This window comes from Eptesicus fuscus, chromosome 11, assembly GCF_027574615.1.
Source record: "Eptesicus fuscus isolate TK198812 chromosome 11, DD_ASM_mEF_20220401, whole genome shotgun sequence".
NCBI classification, from domain to species: Eukaryota; Metazoa; Chordata; class Mammalia; order Chiroptera; family Vespertilionidae; genus Eptesicus; species Eptesicus fuscus.
Genome location: NC_072483.1, coordinates 64338472 through 64360973, shown reverse-complemented (window position 1 = coordinate 64360973; position 22502 = coordinate 64338472). Strand labels below are relative to the sequence as shown.

The window sequence follows — 22502 nt, the reverse complement described above, 5'->3', positions numbered from 1 at the left end:
TCCCCACAGGGTCTCCCAGGCTGGAGACTCAGCCCACTAGTGTGGTCTGAATGGAAGCTCCTCCTGGTAAAGCTAAGGAAGCCAGTCCCCTGGGTGTTTTCTCTGCCCCCTATCCCTTTTCAGTCACTACCTTTCCTGCTCTCCAGGTTTCCAGGCACTGTAGCTAGGCTATTTTCCTGTTTTTGGAGTCAGTGCTCAATCAAAAAAACTCCTGGGGGCTGGCCCTGGCCCTGCCCCTCCCCTTCGGTTCTCCTCTCCTTGCCTCCTGGTCCTGACTGTCCCTTTTTGTACTCAATTCCTACTGCCACAATTCCTGATGGCTGAGAACTACTGTGGGGTTGCAGAAGGAGAGAGACATATCTGAAAACACTCAGAAAGTTAGTTTCACTTCTAATTTCCCTGTTTGGGAGGAGCTCTCCCTGGGTGATTGATTGTACACACTTCCTGCTCAGGGCTGGGCAGCCACACTAGACGCAGGCTGGGGACACAGGAGAGCTCCAGGCCCAGAAAGGGCCCAGGACAAGACGATGGCCAGTGAGGGCACAGACCTCAGCACCAGGTCAGTCTCTGTCTCCCTTCCTTTAACTTTCTGTCTGGCTGTGCTGCTGCTCTAGTGTGTGTCATTAGACACTCGTCTAAACCTTGACCTCATCCTGCTTTACAAGAACACTGGTGAGGATTTAATGAAATGCAGGAATACTAGTGAAGGAATCAGATCTTTAAACTGCAAAGGGACAGCTTCTGGTGTGAGTGCAACTGCCACAACTCACAGGACTCTTGTCTTATAGCTACTGCTCAGCTGTGGGCCATCTGGACTCGGCTGTCCTTTCTGATGCAATTTTTTATTTCCTGATGACCTCTGAACCCTCTCGTTTCCCTCGGGACACCTCTGCCTTCAGGTTTTTTCAAACAGGGTACTTTAGAAAATACAAAATTCTGGGTGCCTTGGTCTCATACCTGAGCTAAGGATGGGTCAGTGCCAGGCCTATTCCCATCTCTGGCTGGGACTCTGGACTCTCCCTCCAGGGATCTTGATCTAAGGAAGTAAAAGAAAAAGAAAGGGCCAAGACATGAAAGACTAGTGCAGGCTGAGTATTTTCATCTGTACTTTGAGTTTCTGCTCTATAATGCATTATACCTCTGACAAGGAAAAGGCCAGAAATCCTATCTTTTTCTTTTGTAATGTGTTAGAAATAACATTACTTAATATGTTTAACTTTTTTAATACCAAAGAATTACATTTTTCCTCTTGTTCATAAAGTTTCAGATAACATGCAAGTGTGTAGAGGGAAAAGTCCCTTCATTTCCACCCACCCACTCTCAGTCCTGGTCCTGTTGAGTGTTGTGGGGACATATCTCTTTCTCTGCATTTACACATATAACTAACTGATTTTCCTAAATACATAATTTGTGTCTTGTTTTAAACAAATGGGATTTTATTGCATTTTGCATTGTCAGATATTTTAGTTATTTTCAATTATTTTATTAGAGATCTTTTCACTTTAATAAATATACTGATCTTCCTCATTCTTTTTTTAAATATATTTTTACTAGTGGCCTGGTGCACAAAATTCGTGCACGGGGTGCAGGCGGTATCCCTCAGCCCGGCCTGCACCCTCTCCAATCTGGGACCCCTCAAAGGATGTCCTACTGCCCGTTTACAGGGATCAGGCCTAAACCAGCAATTGGACATTCCTCTCACAATCCATGACTGCTGGCTCCTAACCGCTCACCTGCCTGCCTGCCTGCCTGCCTGATTGCCCCTAATCACTCTGCCTGCCTGATTGCCCCTAATCATTCTGCCTGTCTGCCGCTCGCCCCCTACTGCCCCCTGCCACCAGCCTGCTCACCCCCAAATGCCCTCCCTGCCAGCCTAATCACCCCCAACAGCTCCCTGTGCCAGCATGCTCACCTGCAACGGCCCCTCATGCCAGCCTGCTCACCCCCAACTCCCTCCCATGCTGGCCTGCTCGCTTCCACCTTCCCTCCCCACTGGCCTGCTCACCCCAAACTTCCCCCCTGTTGGCCTGCTCACTCCAATCTGCCCCCTCCCCACTCTCCTGATCACCTCCAACTGACCTCCACTGATGGCCTGCTTGCCCCCAACTGGACCCCTGCTGGTCTGCTTATCCCCAACAGCCCCGCCCCCCACCAGCCTGATCACCCACAACTGCCTTCTTATCCTGGCCTGATTACTCACAATTGCCCTTCCTCTTGGCCTCTAACCGCCTCTACCTCAGCCTGCTACCATAGCTTTGTCCAGAAGAACATCTGGAAGGTCTCCTGGAAGGTCTCCCAGTGTAATTAGCATATTACCCTTTTATTAGTATAGATAGAGGCCTGGTGCATGGGTGGGGGCCGGCTGGTTTGCCCTGAAGGGTCAGGGTGGGGATTCCCTTCAGGCTTGGAGCAGCCTGGGCTAGGGGCCTGTGGTAGTTTTCAGGCTGGCCATGCCCCCATGGGGTGAGGGTTCCCGCTGGGGGTGCATTGCCAGCCTGGGTGAGGACCTGAGGGCTGTTTTTTGGTCCCTGCTGGGGTGGTCAAGCCCCTTTCAGAGTGGGGGTCCCCACTGAGTGCCTGGTCAGCCTGGGTGAGGAGCTGATGGCTGTGTGCAGGCTGGCCACAACCCCTTCAGGGTGGGGGGTCCTGCTGAGGTGCCTGGTCACCCTGGGTGAGGGGCTGATGGTTGTTTGCAGGCTGGCCAAACCCCTTTCAGGGTGGGGGTCCCTGCTGGGGTGCTTGGCCAGCCTGGGTGGCTTCAGGGTGGAGGGTCCTGCTGGGGTGCTTAGCCAGCCTGGGTGAGGGGCTGAAGGATGTTTGCAGGCTGGCCATGCCCCTCGATGCCCCAAGTTCCCAGCCCCTCCTTTTTTTCTTTTTTTCTTTTTATCTTTTTTTTCTTTTTTTCAGCACCTCCTTAAGCGGAGGCTAGGGCCGGCTGGAAGCAGGTATCTGAGATTTATTTATCTTCTATAATTAAAACATTGTAGCCTTGAGCAGAGGCCAGGGCCAGCCAGGGCGGACCGGAAACTTAGCTTCCTCCATCATCGGGGGCAGCCCAAACCTCCTGCTCGCTCCAGCTCCATGGCTGCTGCCATCTTAGTTGGGTTAATTTTCATACTCACTCTAATTGGCTGGTGGGCATAGCGGAGGTACGGTCAATTTACATATTTCTCTTTTATTAGATAGGATTGATATCAGAGCAGAAGGAAGAGGGAGAGAGAGATAGAAACATCAATGATGAGAGAGAAACATTGATCTACTGCCTCATGCATATGCCCCACACTGGGGATCGAGAACACAACCCAGATATGTGCCCTGACTGGCAATCAAATTGTGACCTCCTGGTACATAGGTCAATGCTCAACCACTGAGCCATACAAGATGGGCTCCTTTATTCATTTTTACAGCTGTATACTGCTCCATGAAATCAATATACCATAATTTTTAAACTATTCTCTTCCATTGACAGACACTTAGGTCATTTCAACAAGCTATGATAACAACAATTATATATTTCTCTCTTTTATGCATTTACATAAGTTTGTCTAATGTGAATAACCAAAAAATCAACTTGTTGAGACAAAGAGTACTAATACTTACTTGTTTACAGATTCTGCTAAGTTACCCTCTAAGTAACTGAACCAATATATTCTCCTAACAGTACTGAATGAGATGAATCATCTGTCAATGTGCATTTTCACATAGGTGCTAGATACAGAGATTTGTATTGCTACTTTTCATTTTTTGATTACATGAGAGGAGGAACAGTGTTTTGTGTTTATTGACCATTTAAATTGCCACTTGGGTGAGATGATGCATTATTTCTTGCCAATGCTATCAGTTGAGATGATTGTCATTTATTTGATAAGGGAGAATTTGCTAAATATTCTGAAAGTTACAAGTTTACTTGCCTTTTCTTTTTCTTTGTTTTTGGTGACTTCTATCTTATTAAAGCTTGAAATTTAAATTACAGATTTATTATACTACTAGAGACCTGGTGCACAAAATTTGTGCACTGGAGGTTTGTTCCTCAGCCCAGCCTGCACCATCTCCAATCTGGGACCCACCAGAATATGTCTGACTGCTGGTTTAGGCCAAATCCCTGTAGTTGGACATCCCTCTCACAATCCGGGACTGCTAGCTCCTAACCATTCGCCTGCCTGACTGCCTGATTGTCCCTAACCGCTTGGGCATACTAGCCTGATTGCCCCCTAACTGCTCCTCTGCCAGCCTGATTGACACCTAACGGCTCCCCTGCCACACAATCACCCTCAACTGCCCTCACCTGCCATCCCGATCACCCCCAACTGCCCTCCCGTGCCAGATTGGTCAACCCCAACTGCCCTCCTCTGCAGACCCGATCGCCCCAACTGCCCTCCCCTGACCAACCATGTGCCCCCAACTGACCTCTCCTGCTGGCCATCTTGTGGCAGCCATCTTGTGATGACATGGGGGTGGCCATCTTATAATGACGTGGGGGCAGCCTTCTTGTGATGGCATGAGGACACTGCGTGAGGGCACGACACCACCACCTAGGCTTTTATTATATAGGATTGATTTTATAAGATAGATATAACCTGGTTATTATCTATAACTAAGGGCCCAGTGCACAAAGTCATGCACTTTGAAAGGAACTATGGGCCGCAAGGCTTCAGGGGGCACAGGGCCGGGTCTCAGCCCATCCTCCTCACCCCCGCCTGGGCCCTCCCACCACGGTGCTGGGTCACCTGTCTGCCAGCAGCCCTGTTCTCACCACCACCACTCCCTCACACTGACGGCGCTGACCCCACTCACACCCGCAGACAGCAAAGAGTGATTGGGGCCTGCACAAGTAACTGGTGCAAGCAGGGCCAGCACTATCAGCAGGTGCAAGCGACGCTGCTGCCCCAATCACCCCTCAGGAGCAGGGTGAGTTGGAGAAGCCCTCAGGGGTGATGGGGGCTGGCAGCCACCACTCGCACCCACTGATGGCACCCAGAGATTGGGGCTGATGCCAGGTGCCAGCAGCAGGGGCAAGCGTGGCTCCAGTACCTGCAGCAAGTGCAAGTGCCCGGCTGGACTGTAGCACATGAGAGAAAAGAATTTTCAGTAACCACCAGAGGCTTATCCCAATGACAGCAACTGGTGCCCTGCCTTGGTCTGGAGTCCCGCTCACCTGCTCCACCATCCTGCCACCTCTACCAATGCCCACCATGTTCCATGCTCTGCATCCTACTGCCAATGTCTGCCATGTTCCACGTGCACCCCCTGGTGGTCAGCACAAGTCATAGTGACCTGTTCATCAGTTGTTTGGTTGTTCTGCCATTCGGTCTATTTGCATATTAGAGTTTTACATATATATAGGTAATAAAAGCATAATATGCTAATTAGACCAGATGACATAACGGACGAAGCCGGGGCTGTGAGGGAAGCCCACGTCCTGGGAGCCTGCCAGCTGGAGGGAAGCCTGGGTCCCAGGTGCCAGAGGGAAGCCTGTGCCAGCAGCAGGGGAAGAAAGGCCTACTCTTGCATGAATTTTGTGCATCAGGTATTTAGTGAATAAATAAGAGTGATGAGGAAAGTTACTGGTGAATGCCATATACACCATCTTTAACCACAGTTTTCATGTTCTTAAGGGGGCAGGTTCAGTTCTACCCTTACTTCAGGGGAATATTTTTCTCTATTATCTTCAAAAATATATTGGTTTCTTTTTGATCATGGGGGAAAACTATTCTTCCATTGGTGCGATATTAGCCTTCACAGTTTTATCTGTCCCTAATGAATCATCTCTAGCTTTTGAGTTTCTGTTCATTATGGTTGTCTCAAACCTGGTTCTTCTATGAAAATTGTTTTATTTTTAGTCGTTTTTCATGTTTTGTTAATCCCAATTAAAAGTTGATTGTGTTTATTTTTGAGGGAATGCTTTAATTTTCTCAACAGCTCTGCAAGTCTGACTATAAACCACGTGTAATTATATCAGCCCATCAGCACACTGTTGCTTTATTTTTTTAGGTGTTTGTGTGATGTTAAGTGTCTTGGGAACATTGTGCTCATTGGGTTATTCCTCCACATTGACCCTGTCTGCATATTGGTGTACACTTTCTTTCTCTCATGCCGGATTTGGTTTTAAACCCATTTCTCATGCTTATCCTGTGCAGCTCTCCTTGCTCCCCCAGTTTTCACTGACTTCACTGGAATGAAATGTTTCTTCACATTTCATGTCTGACTTTCTTGGCATCTGATGTACAGTTTGAAGGTGTCTTTTGTGTACGGGCAAATGGTGCAATAACACAAGTTTTTGTTTTCTCTCACCTGCACTGCTGGGATTTCCAGGACCTCGGGTCAGGGGGGAGGGGGTGCGGGGCGGGGGGCGGGCTGTGTAGCCTTGGCCATGGAAAAAGCCCCATATTTCCCAAAGAGGTGGGTGATGGGAGCCCAGGCCTGGGGGATCCCAGTGCTGCCTTCTGTAACCAAAAGCTGCCACCAGTGCTGTGCAATCTGAGGTGTCCCAGCTGCCTCCACCAGGTTCCACTGCAATGGGTGGGGGTGTGAGGGTAGGGTGGGTTTGTGTCTGTGTCTTTATTCTTTTCCTAGTAATGGTAACTGCCAGAACTTGGCTGCCACATCTCTGCATCTCTGCTCCTGTCACTGGGGTTAGCTATAGAGTGCTCTGGCCACTCAGGCCAGAAGGAGGGTTTTGCTTCTCAGACCATCCAAGCTGCTGAGCGTGTGCACTGTGTCTTGACACCCTGGTGCTGTTGCGAGCTCTGGGAGGGTGAGGGGAAGTGGGTATGCACATCTGTGGCTTTGTTATCTGGCTGGTAATGGCAGCTTGTGTACTGCAGCTGCCACACCTTTGTGTTTAATCTCCAGCACTATCAATGGCTAACCATGTGTATGCTGGCCACAGACAGGAAATGTTGCTTCTGCTCCTCAGACCCTGGGCTGCTGAGTACATGCACTGCAACTCCAGTCTTCATCTGTTACCATGTCTTCTGGGCCTTACCAAGTTCCTGGCTGCATCTGCTACTCCTTTCTGTCCTACTCCCAGTCCTGCCTGCTCTGCTGGTTCCAATACACCCTCCTTCACATGTCTCAAAGTGTGGGTCTCACAGATGTATTTGTGTGTTGATCAGGGAGTCCTTTGTGGAATTAGAGTTGTCCAACTTGTTGCAACTTTAAGGGGAGAAACCAAGTAGTTTACCTCATTCTGCCATGATGCTGACCCCATTCACATTTAGTGTTTTAAATAATATGACATTTATAATTTATTTCCTGTTTTAACTTTTAAAAATCCATACTATTTTCCTTAGATTTTTCTCTCTAAAAATTCAAGCTATGTTTTATTCTTTTGATTTTTGTACTGTTTTATAAGGTATTAAAAATTTCACTCAACCAGTGTTACTTTTAAATTCTGAAATTCATTTTCATCAATATTTCTGTAATTTTTAGCATTTAATTTAAAACTATATCATCCTAGGTTTTCATATCTCAAATATATCATTTAACTTGAGTTTTCCTTTATCACACAGTTCAACACTTTAAGTTGATTAATGGCCTTTGAATCTTTATGCCAAAGTAGTTACTCTTATTCTAAAAAATAAAATGCTTCTTTTTCTAGAATAATTTTCTGCATTAAAATCCTGTACATAGTTTCTTATGCACAAACCTAAGGTTTTCATTATATTGATGCTATTGTAAATGGTATTGTTTTATTTAATATCTAATCCCAATTTTTCAATGGTGGTGTATACAAAAAAAATCTAACATTTGAATATTACCTTGCATCCTGGCTATATTTACTTATTAGTCTTAGGAGATTTTTTTCAGTCAATCCTTTAAGATTTTCTACATAGGCAATCATGTCATCTGCAAGCATAGTTATTGATCCTTCCCAAACTTTACACTTTTAATTTCTTTTCTTTTTTTTTAACTTACTATGCCTCACTACAATGTTGAATATGATTTTTAAAAGGGGATACCTCTGATCTTAGGGGGAAAGTGCAGGTTCTTAACAGTAAGTATAGTATCAGCTATAGGTTATTGGTGGACGTTTTCTCTCAAGTTGAAAAAAGTTCCTCACTATTTCTAGTTTTTACATGAGTGGGTGTATGATTTTGTCTAATAAATTTTCTATACCAATTGATATCATCATTTTATTTTTCTTCTTTAGCCTCTGCATATAGTGGATTACATTGATTGATTTGGAATATTGAACCATCCTTACATGTCTGGAATAAATTCCACTTGGTCATGGGTATAATATTTTATACATTGATGGATGCAATTTACTAATATTTTGTTGAAGTTTTTTTGCATCAGTACTTATGATAATTATTGGTTTGTAGCTTGCCTTTATCTGCTATGGTGTTATTGTATTGCTGGATTATGTCTGAGGACATACTCTTCATGACTTAAGAAGTGTTCCCTCTGCTTGTATTTTCTGAACAAGATTTTGGAGAACTGGCATAATTTCTTCCTCAAATGCTTGTAGAAATCACCATTGAAAACACCAGGACCTGGTATTTTGTTCACAGTTATGAATTACTTATTCACGTGTTTTTCAAAGGAGTAGAAGCCTATTCAAATTATCTGTTTCTCCTTGTGTGAGTTTTGGTACTTTGTATATTTCAAAGATTTGGCCTATACTATTTGTTATCAAATTGGTTGGCATAGATTTGTTCATAGATTTCATTATCTTTTTAATGTCATGAGATTAGTTGTGATGATCCTACTTTCACTTCCAATATTGGTAATTGTGTCTTTTCTCTTTTTTTATTAGCCTGTATAAAAGCCTATGGATTTTATTAATCTTTTCCAAGAACCAGTTTTAGGTTTTGTGTGTTTGTCTCTATTGTTTTCCTAGTTTCCTTTTACTTGTTTCTTTCTAATTAACTTTTATTTCATTTCTTATATTTAATTTTAAATTGTTCTTTTTGTGATCTTGTATTTCTAGTTTTTTAAGTTGGAAACTTAGATTTTTATTTTAGATCTTCCTTCTTTTCTAATATATGCATACTAGAGGCCTGGCGCATGAGATTCATGCATGGGGGGAGGGGTGTCCCTCAGCCCGGCCTGCACCCTCTCCATCTGGGACCCTTCAAGGGATGTCCAACTGCCCTCTCACAATCTAGGACTGCTAGCTCTCAACCACTTGCCTGCCTGCCTGCCTGAGTGCCTCTAACTGCTTCTGCTCTCCAGACTGATCACTCCCTACCACTCCCCTGCCAGCCTGATCAATGCCTAACTGCTCCCCTAGCAGCCCAATTGCACCCAATTGCCCTACCCTGCAGGCCTGGTCACCCCAAACTGCCCTCCCCTGAAGGCCTGGTTCCCCCCCCCCCAACTGTCCTCCCTTGCAGGCCTGGTCCCTCACAACTGCCCATCCCACCTGGCCTGATCACCCACAACTGCCCTCCCCAGCCAGCCATCTTGTGGTGGCCATCTTGTGTCCACATGGGCGGTCATCTTTGAACACATAGAGGGGGCCATCTTGTGTGTTGGAGTGATCGTCAATTTGCATATTACTCTTTTATTAGATAGGATAAAGAATATATTTCTCACTAATCACTGCTTTTCCTGCATCACCAAATTTTGATGAAATGCATATTCATTTTAATTTAGTTCAAATAACTTTAAAAAGATCCTTGAGGTTTTTGTTTCACTCATCTTACTTAGAAATATATTTTTCACTCACTAAATATTTAAGAAGTTTCAATTATAGCTCTCTGTAATTAATTATTATTTTAATTTCCTTATTGTCTGAGGACATATTCTTCATGATTGCTATTCTTTTTTTGTTATTTCTTATTTTTTCTTTATTGATTAAAGTATTACAGCCCAAACCGGTTTGGCTCAGTGGATAGAGCGTCGGTCTGTGGACTGAAAGGTCCCAGGTTCGATTCCGGTCAAGGGCATGTACATTGGTTGCGGGCACATCCCCGGTGGGGGGTGTGCAGGAGGCAGCTGGTCGATGTATCTCTCTCATCGATGTTTCTAGCTCTCTATCCCTCTCCCTTTCTCTCTGTGAAAAATCAATAAAATATATTTTAAAAAAAAGTATTACATATGTGTTCTTATCCCCCCCATTGCCCCCCACCCCCCAATCATGCCATCACCCCCCCTGGTGTCTGTGTTCATTGGTTAGGCTTATAAGCATACATACAAGTCCTTTGGTTGATCTCTCCCCCTTACTCCCACCCTCTCCTACCTTCCCTGTGAGTTTTGACAATTTGATCAAAGCTTCTCTGTCTTGGATCTATTTTTTGTTTGTTTGTTTTTTCATCATTTTATGTTGTTCATTATATTCCACAAATGAGTGAGATCATGTGAAATTTATCTTTCTCAGACTGGCTTATTTCGCTTACCATAATGCTCTCCAGTTCCATCCATGCTGTTGCAAATGGTAAGGATTTTTTCTTTTTACTACAGCGTAGTATTCCATTGTGTGGATGTACCACAGTTTTGTAATCTGCTGGTGACGATATTGCTTCAGCATATGACATTTTGCTGCCTATTGATTCCTCTAATATTTTTATGGTTTCCCATCTTATGGTTATGTCCTTTATCCATTTTGAGTTTCTTTTTGTGTATGGTGTAAGTTGGTGGTCTAGTTTCTTTTCTTTTCTTTCTTTTTTTTTTTTTTTTGCATGTATCTGTCCAATTTTCCCAACACCATTTATTAAAGAGACTGTCTTGAGTCCATTGTATGCTCTTGCTCCTTTGTCAAATATTAGTTGAGCATAGTGCTTTGGGTAGATTTCTGGGTACTCTATTATATTCTATTGGTCTATATGTCTGTTCTTGAACCACTACCAGGCAGTTTTGAGAACAGTGGCTTTGTAATACAGCTTGATATTTGGTATTGAGATCCATCCTATTTTGTTCTTCTTTCTCAGGATTGCTGCAGCTATTTGTGGTCTTTTTTTATTCCAGAGGAATTTTTGGAGGGTTCTTTCTAGGTCTGTGAAATATGCTGTTGGTATTTTAATAGGGAGTGCATTGAATCTATAGATTGCTTGGGGTAGTATGGACATTTTAATGATGTTGATTCAACCAATCCATGAACACAGTAGGTTCTATCTGTTTATGTCTTCCTCTATCTCTTTTTTCAGTGTCTTGTAGTTTTTCAAGTTTGGATCTTTTACCTCCTTAGTTAAGTTTATTCCTAGGTATCATACTTTTTTTGGTGCTATGGCAAATGGGATTGTTTTTTAATCTCTCTTTCTGTAAATTCACTATTGGTGTATAAAAATGCCAGAGATTTCTTGGCATTAATTTTGTATCCTGCTACATTGCTGAATTCATTTATTAAGTCTAATAATTTTTGATGGAGTCTTTAGGGTTTTCTATGCATAGTATCATGTCATCTTTGAATAATGTCAGTTTTATGTCTTCCTTTCCAATTTGGATACCTTTTATTTCTTCTTCATGTCTAATTGCTATGGCTAGCACTTCCAGGACTATGTCGAACAGGAGTGGTGAAAGTGGGCATCGCTGTCTTGTTCCTGTTCTTAGATGAAATGGTTTTAGTTTTTGCCCAGTGAGTATGATGTTGGCTATAGGTTTGTCATATAAGGCTTTTCTTATGTTCAGGTATGATCCCTCTATTCCCATTTTGCTAAGGGTTTTTATCAAGAAATGTTATTGGATTTTGTCAAATGTTTTTCTGCATCAATTGATATGACTATGTGATTTTTATCTCTGTTTGTTTATGTGATGAATCACGTTTATTCATTTGCAGATATTGTGTCATCCTTGCATCTCTGGGATAAATCCTACTTGGTCATGGTGTATGATCTTTCTGATGTACCACTGGATCCGATTTGCTAGAATTTTGTTTAGGATTTTGGCATCTATGTTCATGAGGGATATTGGCCTATAATTCTCTTTCATTGTGTTGTCTTTATCTGGTTTTGGTATTAGGGTGATGCTGACTTCATAGAATGAGCTTGGAAGTGTTCCTTCCTCTAATTGGAATAGTCTGAGGAGGATACATTTAGTTCTTCTTTGAATGTTTGGTAAAACTTCCCTGTAAAGACGGCTGGCCCCAGGCTTTTGTTTGCCAGAAGCTTTTTGATGACTGCTTCAATTTCCTCCATAGTTATCGGCCTATTGAGATTTTTAAATTCTTCATAATTGAGTTTTGGAAGGTTGTATTTTTCTAGAATATGTCCATTTCCTCTAAGTTGTCTAGTCTGTTGGAATAGAGTTGTTCATAGTATTTTTTTAACAATCCTTTGTATTTCTGTGGGGTCTGCTGTTATTTTGTCTCTTTCATTTCTGATTTTGTTTATTTGGGTCCTCTCTCTTTGCTTCTTGCTGAGCCTGCTAGAGGTTCATCAATCTTGTTTATCCTCTCAAAGAACCAGTTCTTGATTTCATTGATCTTTTGTATTGTTTTGCTGCTGCTGCTGCTGCTGCTGCTGTTGTTGTTGTTGTTTTGGTCTCTATGTCATTTATTTCTTCTTGCATCTTTATTATCTCCTGCCTTCTGCTCATGCTTGGCTTTCTTGTTGCTCTCTTTATAATTCTTTAAGTTGTAGAGTTAGATGATTCATTACCATTTTTTTCTTGTTTTTTGAGGTAGGCCTGCAGAGATATAAACTTCCCTCTCAGGATTGCTTTCACTGTGTCCCATAGGTTTTGAATTGTTGTATTTTCATTGTCATTTATTTCCAGGATGTTTTTAATTTTTTCTTTGATTTCTTTTGGTAACCCAACCATTGTTTAATAGCATGCTCTTCAGCTTCCAAGCATTTGATTTTTTTTTACTGTTTTTATTGTAGTTTATGTCTAATATTATGCCATTGTGGTCTGAGAAGATGCTTGATATAATTTCAATCCTCTTGAATGTAGAGAGACTTTGCCTGTGACCCAATATGTTGTCTATCTTTGAAAATGTTCCATGTGCACTTGAGAAGAACATATATTCTGTGGCTTTGGGTGAAATGTTCTGACTATGTCAATAAGTCCATCTGATCCAGTGAGTCATTTAGAATTGCTGTTTCTTTGCTGATCTGATTTTTTTGTCTAGAGGTTTTATCCAATGGTGTCAGTAGGGTAATAAAGTACCCTACTATGATTGTATTATTGTCCATATCTCCCTTGATATCTTCCAGGAGTTGTTTTTGTTTGTTTGTTTTTAATGTATTTGGGTGTTCCTGCATTGGGTGCATATATGTTTACCAGGGTTATATCCTCTTGTTGTATTGATCCCTTTAGTATTTTGAAGTGTCCTTCCTTATCTCTTGTTATGGCCTTTACTTTGAGGCCTATTATTTTGTCATATATAAGTATTGCTACCCAGTGTTTTGTTTTGTTTTCATTTCCATTTGCCTGAATGATATTTTTCCATCCCTTCACTTTCAGTCTGTGTGAGTCCCTTGTTCTGAGGTGGATCTCTTGTGGACAGCATATATATGGATCATGTTTTGTTTTGTTTTTATCCATTAAGCCACTCAATGTATTTTGATTGGAGCATTTAGTCCATTTACATTTAAAGTTATTATTGATAGGTACTTATTTGTAGCCATTTTTATTTTTTTGTGCATGTGTGCCTTCTTCCCTTTTTATTTCTTCTTTTTACACCAGTCCCTTTAGCATTTCTTGCATTACTGGCTTGTGGCTTGGTAATAATTAAGCTCCCTTGACCTTTTTTTTTTTTTGTCTGTGAAGTTCCTTATTTTCCCTTCAAATTGAATGATAGCCTTGCTGGAAAGAGTATTACTGGATTTAGTCCCTTGCTTTGCATCACTTTGTAAATTTCCTTCCATTCCTTTCTGGCCTGATGTGTTTCTATTGAGAAATCATTTGATAATCAATGAGAGATCCCTCGTACATAACTTTCTGTCTCTCTCATGCAGCCTTTAAGAGTCTCTCTTTGTCCTAAACATTTGCCATTGTAATTATGATGTGTCTTGGTGTGGGTCTTTTCGGATTCAAAAAACTACTAGACTAATAAATGAATTTGACAATGTAGCAGGATACAAAATTAACACCCAGAAATCTATGGCCTTTTTATTTTATTTATTTTTTTACCTTTTATTTTATTTTTTATTTTTTAAATTTTATTGCTTAAGGTATTACAAATAGTAGTACATATGTCTCTTTTTTCTCCCATTTACCTCCCCCAGGCCTCCCCTACCCCCCAGCACTAGCCCTTGTCCGCCTTCCCCCAGTGTCTTGCGTCTGTTGGTTGTGCTTATATGCATGCATACAAGTCCTTTGATTGATCTCTTACCACCCCCCAAACCTCCCCTACCTTCCTGCTGAAGTTTGACAGTCTGTTCGATGTTTCTTTGCCTCTGACTATGTTTTTTCAACAGTTTGCAGTGTTCTTTATTATCCATATATGAGTGAGATCATGTGGTATTTATCTTTCACTGACTGTCTTATTTCACTTAGCATAATGCTCTCCAGATCAATCCATGCTGTTGCAAATGGTAAGAATTCCTTCTTTTTTATAGCAGCATAGTATTCCATTGTGTAGATGTACCACAGTTTTCTAATCCATTCATCTACTGATGGGCATTTAGGCTGTTTCCAAATACTAGCTATTGTAAATTGTGCAGCTATGAACATAGGGGTACATATATCCTTTCTTATTGGTGTTTCTGTTTTCTTGAGATATATTCCTAGACGTGGTATTACTGGGTCAAATGGGAGTTCCATTTTTAATATTTTGAGGAAACGCCATGCTGTTTTCCACAGTGGCTGCACCAGTCTGCATTCCCACCAGCAGTGCACAAGGGTTCCTTTTTCTCTGCATCCTCTCTAGCACTTGTCGTTTGTTGATTTGTTGATGATAGCTGTTTTGATAGGTGTGAGATGGTACCTCATTGTTGTTTTGATTTGCATCTCTCAGGTGATTAGTGACTTTGAGCATGTTTTCATATGTCTCTTGGCTTTCTGAATGTCCTCTTTCAAAAAGTGTCTATTTAGTTCCTTTGCCCATTTTTTTTATTGGATTGTTTATATTCCTTTTGTTAAGTTGTATGAGTTCCTTGTACATATTGAAAATTAAACCCTTATCAGAGATAACATTGGAAAATATGTTCTCTCATGCAGTGGACTTTCTTGTTGTTTTGTTGGTGGTTTCTTTTGCTGTGCAGAAGCTTTTTATTTTGATGCAGTCCCATTTGTTTATTTTCTCTTTAGTTTCCATTGTCCAAGGAGCTGTATAGGTAAAGATATTGCTACGAAAAATGTCTGTTATTTTGTTACCTATTGCTTCTTTTAAGATTTTTATGGTTTCCCAAGTTATGTTTAAGTCCCTTATCCATTTTGAGTTTATTTTTGTGTATGGTGTCACATGATCGTACTCATATGTGGAATCTAAGTAACAAAATAAGCTGATGAACAGAGTGGATCCAGAGACTTGAAGCATGGAACAGAGTGCAGAATCTCAGAGGGAATGCGGAGGAGGGTGGGTGGGTGGGAGATAATCAAACAAAGACCTTGTATGCATATATACATAACCCATGGACATAGACAATATGGTGATGAAGGCCTGGGGCAGGAGGGGGCGCAGGGGCTGGCTGGAGGAGGTCAATGGTGGGAAGGGAACACATGTAATCTTTTGGGGAAAAATGTTTGGGAAAAAAAGATGGTTAAGAAAATGAAAGGCAAGCCACAGACTGAAAAAAATATATTCACAATACATATATTAAACTAAATATTTCTATCTGCAAGATAAAACTAACTCCTACATATCAATAAGTAAAAGACAACCCAATAATATTAAAGGTTCAAAGACCTGAACAAGCACTTGACAAAAGGAGGAATATGAATTTCTAATAAGAATATGAAATTGTGTTCAATATCATAAGTCATTAAATAAATACAAATTAAAACTATAACAAATCTCAGAGGGAAGGTAGGGGAGGGTGGGAGGGGATGAGTAAGAGATCAACCAAAGGACTTGTATGCATGCATATAAGCATAACCAATGGACACAGAGTGCTGGGGGGCAGGAGCAGTTGTGGATAGGTCAATGGGGGAGTAAGGAGACATATATAATAATTTCAACCATAAAGAATGTAATATATATATATATATATATATATATATATATATATATACTGTATATCCTATATAATAAAAGGCTAATATGCAAATCCACTGGTCGCTATGATGTGCACTGACCACTAGGGGTGCAGGAGCTGCCCCTGGTGGTTAGTGCGCTCCCACAAGGGGAGCACTGCTCAGCCAGAAGCTGGGCTCATAGCTGGTGAGCACAGTGGCAGCAGTGGAAACCTCTTCAGCCTCTGCTGCAGCAATAAGGATGTCTGACTGCCAGCTTAGGCCCACTCTCTGAGGGCCTAAGCTGTCAGTTGAATATCCCCTGAGGGTTCCCGGACTGCGAGAGGACACAGGCCAGGCTGAGGGACACCCCCCACCCAGAGTGCATGAGTTTCGTGCACAAGGCCTCTCGTATATAGATATTGTATGAGATACCACATCACACACTAGAATGGTTACATTAGAACGGCTATTTCTAACAGATTTTTAAAAACAATTTGCTTCCAAAACTGTAAATCACACTCCTACACAATCAGCCAGCAATTACACTCCTGGTTATTTACTCAAAGGAAATGAAAACATGCTACAGAAATATTTATACCATTGTTTCATTTTCCTCTGTGGGTGGCCTGTTTAGTCCATCTCACTTTTGTACAAATTAAAATTGTTTCATAAAAATTCCAAATCTGTTAGGACACAATAATTTTACAATGGCTTTGATCATGACAGACTGGAATTTTTCAATATTACATACTAGAGGCCCAGTGCATGAAATTTGTGCACTGGAGGGAGGTGTGTCCCTCAGCCCAACCTGCACCTTCTCCAATCTGGGACCCGTCAGGGAATGTCCAACTGCCTGTTTAGGCCTGATCCCAAGACAGGCAGTCAGACATCCCTTTCACAATCCAGGACTCCTGGCTCCCAACTGCTTGCTTGCCTGCCTGATCACCCCGTAACCACTCCCCCCCTGCCACCCTGATCAACGCCTAACTACTCCCATGACAGGCTGATCATCCCCAACTGCCTTCCCCTGGCAACCAGGTCACCCCCAAATACCCTCCCCTGCATATTCCCTCTTTATTAGATAGGGTTTTTTTCTTTAACATATTGGACAGCCCTAACTGGTTTGGCTCAGTGGATGGAGCATTGGCCGGATCCCCTCCCAGCAGTGGCAGCATCAGCTGGGGTCTCAGATTCATCAAGAAACAAAGAGACCCAGCCAGTGCCTCAAGGGTCCCAGGTTTGATTCCAGTTGAGGGCATGTACCTTGATTGGGGCCACATACCCACTGGGTAGTGTGCAGGAGGCAGCTGATCGATGTCTCTCTCATAGATGTTTCTAGTTCTCTATCCCTTTCCCTCCCTCTCTATAAAAAATCAGTAAAATATATATATTTTTAAAAAAGAAACATTTAAGATTCCTCCATATCTGCCTGGCTGGTGTTACTCAGTGGTTGAGACCCCAGGCTGCCGTCACTAGGAGGGGATCACACTGTGGGGGGGGGGGTGCCCCTGCCAGGTTGAGACCCCAGCCCAGGCTGCCACCCCTGGGAGGGGATCCGGCCATGGGAAGTGAATTTTTTTTTGTTGTTTTTTATAAAGAGTCAGGAGGGCCTCTGGGCAGCATTCCACCAGGCTGCTTACACTGCAACCTCTCTGAGGCAGCCCTTCCTGAGACTGAGGGATGCAGGTGGGGCTGAGAGGACTGGGCGCTGCCATCTTGTGGTTATGGTTGCCACCATTTTGTCACAGAGTGATGGATAATTTATATATTACTCTTTTATTAGATAGGATGTTTTAATAACCCTTTATGCTTCATTTTATTACAGCTTTGTCTATTGCTTCAGTTCTATTTGTTCTAATCTCTACTAAGGGACACTTATTTTATATGTGTTGGTTCTTCACCACCTATCCTTCATTTATAAAATGTTACAGCTTCCATAAGCATATAAAAATCTTGATGACCATTTTCTCATAGTGTCCTTTCTCTCTAGGAAGTCTGCAGAAAACATTGCACTCTGCCACTTCAAAAGACAGAAAGTCGCAATTTCAAATATAATAATAACATCATTTCCTTTCCTTGAACTTCTCCGTGACTATGGATTCATCAACAATGAACTGTATGAAGTAGGTAAAGTTTATTATGTCACAATCTGGTAAACTAGTGCCAAACTAAATTATACTTTGATATCCTGGAATCAAACATCAGAACACAACTGGCAACTGAGGAGTTGCCTATGAGTGGGTACCCTCTCAAGTACTGCTGTAAGTGTTCTTATAAGGTCAGAAGGGAGAAGAGAAGCAGGCACTGCTGGAGACAGTTCTGCTCCTAACTGAAGGAACAGTGCTCCGTGGTGCCCCCTATAATGGGGTGAATAGCACTGGAGGTAAGTTGGATGTGAGGTGGGTGTGTACATAGATTTATAATGCCTTGTAGGAATTATATACACAATATAGTATAAACTGGAAATTAAAAGTAATTTTAATGAATGGATGAATAAGTTGAATGATTTCATTTAACAAAATAATAATTGACATAGCATTTCATTTCAATGAACACCAACTGAAATACTTAGATCTGAAAACATTAAAATCCATGGAGAATCAATGTATTATTAGGACAAATTTAAAAGTAGATTCTTGCTATTATTTTAACAACAGTTTTCAGTTTCCTTTCTATTTTTCTCTTTTCTTTTGGTATTTCTGGAGTCTTGGAATTTAGGTTAATTTTAACAAAAGTTCACAGGAGCTTCCAGGCCAAGTCAGTCCTGGGAAGGGGCTGTCCAGTCCACAGAATAGCAGATCATCGCCTGCTAAGTCTATTCCTAAAACACTTAGCCATGCTCTGAAAGGGCTATAAATCACTTAGCTTTAACCCAATTTGTTCTTCATAATTGCTTCTTATTCCATCTAATGGAAATGAGTGTGAGGAAATCAAATTCACATAAGGGAATTTTCAGGGAGATTGATTGAGTTGTTTAACTACTAGTCATAAAACTATAGAGAAATTCTAAAATTGTAAATGAGGCCCTAACTGGCTTGGCTCAGTGGATAGAGCATTGGCCTGTGAACCTAAGAGTCCCTGGTCTAATTCTGGTCAAGGGCACAAGTCCGGGTTGTGGTCTTGATCCCCAGCAGGTTGAGGGCAGGAGGCAGTCGATCAATGATTCTCTCCCATCATTGTTGTTTTATCTCTCTCTACTGCTCCATTCCTCTCTGAAATTAATAAAAATATATTAAAAAATAAAATAAAACTGTACATGAGAAGATAACTATGTTGGAACATTGTAATACATTAACAATAAAATCATTTCCTAAGGCTCTTTTGTAACTAGGAAATCTGTATTTATATTTTCCTAATTCATTATTTTTTAGAAGTCTAAGAAATCTTTTGAAACATCGGTTTCTCAAAAAGAAGTCATATACCATGTGCTCAGTGAGGTGGAGAAGACATTTAACCTGTCCCTTCTGAAAGCATTGTTCAGTAAGGACATCATGGAAACCTACCCTGGTTTAAAGGATATTTATGAAACCTTCAAAAAAGGTAATTAGGGCCCTGGCTGCTTTTTCCAAGTGGTTAGAGCTTTGGCCTGAAGACTTAAGCATCATGGGTTGATACCTGGTCAAGGGCACCTACTTTGATTGCTGGTTCGATCTCAGTAGGGTTCATGCGGGAAGAAACAAGTCAAAATGTCTCTTTTACATCTCTCTCACTCTTTCTTCACCTGATCTCTCCCACTTTCTCTCTCTCTCTCTCTCTCTAAAGATCAATGGAAAAAATATGCTCAGGTGAGGATTTTAAAAAGAAGGTAATTAGGTTTATTACCTACTTTTTTATGTCCAGGGCCAATTTTTCCCCACAGGAATATATTGAGTGTACCAGGTGTCAGACACAGTGCAGGGCAATGGCAATGTTGCAGTTAAGAAAACAAATATATCATGAGCTACTCAAAGCTTATGATATAATGGCTATAGTACAACCACCCACCTACAGATCTGTGTAACTAGGTATCTGGACTCTCAGGACAACCGAAGCCACGTGGATTCAGATTTTCTTAGAAGGACAAATGACAGGAAACACAACATCCCAAAAGGCCTGCATCAGTTGCCTTCTTCTTTGTGACACTTAGCAGGGGACCTGATAGTAGTCCACCAAGTTAACTATAACCCACCTCAAGTTACATCTTAGTTACAAGATCCACCCTGATTTAGCCACAACATGCCCAGGGGATTCAATATTTCATGTAACAATTCTGCAGTCATAACTTTCAGAGACCCCACCAGGGACCGCTGAATTACAAGTCAACACATTGGAGGAAGAAAAAAAATGGCTTATAGTTCACCTCTAGTCCCTCCCAGGCCACATGCAATTTATCTACCTACAGTCACTGGTCACTTTGAACACTAAGCTCAGTGTTGGCCTACTAACAGAGACAAGAGGCCACCTTCATCAGATTTTCAGAATAATGAGCAAGAAATTAACTCAGGGCAAATTTGTTCTTAAAGAAGGAGAAATGGTTTTATTAACTCATTCTCCACAACAGGTGTGATAAACAATCAAATAATCACAAAACCAATTGCTCTGCCAGAGAAATGTTTGGATACTCTACAACACTACTGGTTTGAGTCTCTACTTCTTTCCTGAAAAGGCATGAATTTATACTTTTATATGGATTCGTAGTACAGAAGATGTCTTCCAATAATTTTTGTTTGACTTGCCTGGAAAAATTTTTATTCTATATATTTTTGGTCTCAAAAAGATCTCCAAATAATGATGGAGAATTCAAAACAAAAAGGATATGAACTGAGAAATGCAGATGATAGTGGAACAAGCATAGAGAGGTAAATGATCCATGTGTCTGTTGAACAAGGACAAATTAAATTAATCTCAGAGTGAAAAGAAGACTATGCGAGTTGATTCAAAAAGGATAGGCATGTAGATCCAAGATAGCAGCATAGGTAAATGCTGGTACTCCTTGCCTGCCAACAACCACATCAAAATTACAACTAAAATACAGAACAACCATCATTCAGAACTGTCTGAAATCTAATGGAAGTCATACAATTACAGAATTAAAGAAGAAACCACATTGAGACTGGTAGGAGGGGCAGAGACACGGCAGGGTCTGGCCTGATACCCACATGTGGCGTTCTTTTAATCAGAGGGTATATCTCAGCTGTGGAGGCTTCCCATGAGGCACAAGAGGTCCCAGCCCCACACCATACCACCATTCCAGGGTTTCAGAACTGTGAAGAGAAGCCCCCATAACTTCTGGCAGTAAAAACCAGTGGGGATTATGGCTGAGTGACACAAAAGCTACTGGAGACCCCAGAAGTTCCTCTGAAAGGACCAGGACACAGACTTAGTTGGACACATTTCCTCTAAGCTCCAGCACTGGGGCAATATCTGAGGAGGCAGGGAGACAGGAACATATGGGGAGGAACTGGATTGTCTGGCATTGTAGCAAAAACTTGGGGACAGCTTTCTCCCAGACAGTGGTGTTTTAAAGGGTCATTGTTTCTATGCTGAGACCTCCCCTGTTGCAGAGCTCACTGGCAGCCATATCTGAGTTTACATCAGCTGGCTCCCACTGTTCACTCCACCCTAATGATTCCCTAAGACCCCCGCCCCCTCCCTATCCAATTTGCAGCCCCACTAAGCTGTTTGCAGTGGCTTTTTCATATGAATGGTCTCTCCTGTCTCAGGCATCAGACTTTCCTAAAATCTTTCAAATAATAGCAGCTGGGATCAGCATGCCCCATACCTATCATAAGAGTTCCTAGACAGGTGGGCCTCACCTGGACACAAGTAGCAGCCATCTGCAGATTTCTTTATAGTTCCTGATGAATGGCCCCAGGGAGTGGCTGACTTTTTACCTCCCAAGAGTCCCTAGAGTCAGTGCACCTGGTGGACACCTTCACACCATACCAGATTACAATGCTACCCATCCAAAAGCAACACACTTAACCCGTTGCACTCGCTTGCTTTTTTCTCGATTCCTTTATTCTAATGCTAACGGTGTGGAGTCACACTCGACATCCAAGTGCAAAAGGTTAAGGGGCAGACACAGTAAGCATCAAAGCCCCACTGAAGCAAGTCCTGCTCCATAGAGGTCCCTCCCTGCACAGTAGCTCTTCCACTGTAGTCACAGCAGGTCCTCACAAACAATTGGCATGGGAGTTAATTCCTCCCACTGACTCCAACTACAACAAGACTGTGCACATAGCCCACACAAGAACACACCTAGAATACCCAGATCAAGTAACTGGGGAGGGTAAGCCACTTGGCCTTATAGGATACCTACTACATAAGGCCATCTACCAATTCCCTGAAACATAGGAACTCTACCTAAATACATAGAAACAAACACAGGGAAGCAGCTAAAATGTGGAGACAAAGAAACATGTCACAAATGAAAGGACAGAATAAATCTCCAGAAAAAGAACTAAATGAAATGGAAGCAAGCAAACTACTAGATACAGAGTTCAAAACAATGGTTA

General features: G+C 42.0%; 1 protein-coding gene across 1 annotated transcript in view; it reads left to right on the top strand.

Annotated features, from left to right (window-relative positions):
* The first annotated feature begins 463 nt into the window (after positions 1-463).
* LOC129150729 (nuclear body protein SP140-like protein) overlaps positions 464-22502 on the top strand; it is a 56876-nt gene continuing 34837 nt past the window's right edge. The window contains exons 1-3 of the mRNA XM_054723310.1: positions 464-559; positions 17996-18128; positions 19377-19545. Coding sequence (XP_054579285.1) covers positions 528-559; positions 17996-18128; positions 19377-19545 — 334 coding nt within the window. The 5' untranslated portion in view covers positions 464-527. The remainder of the gene's footprint in view (positions 560-17995; positions 18129-19376; positions 19546-22502) is intronic.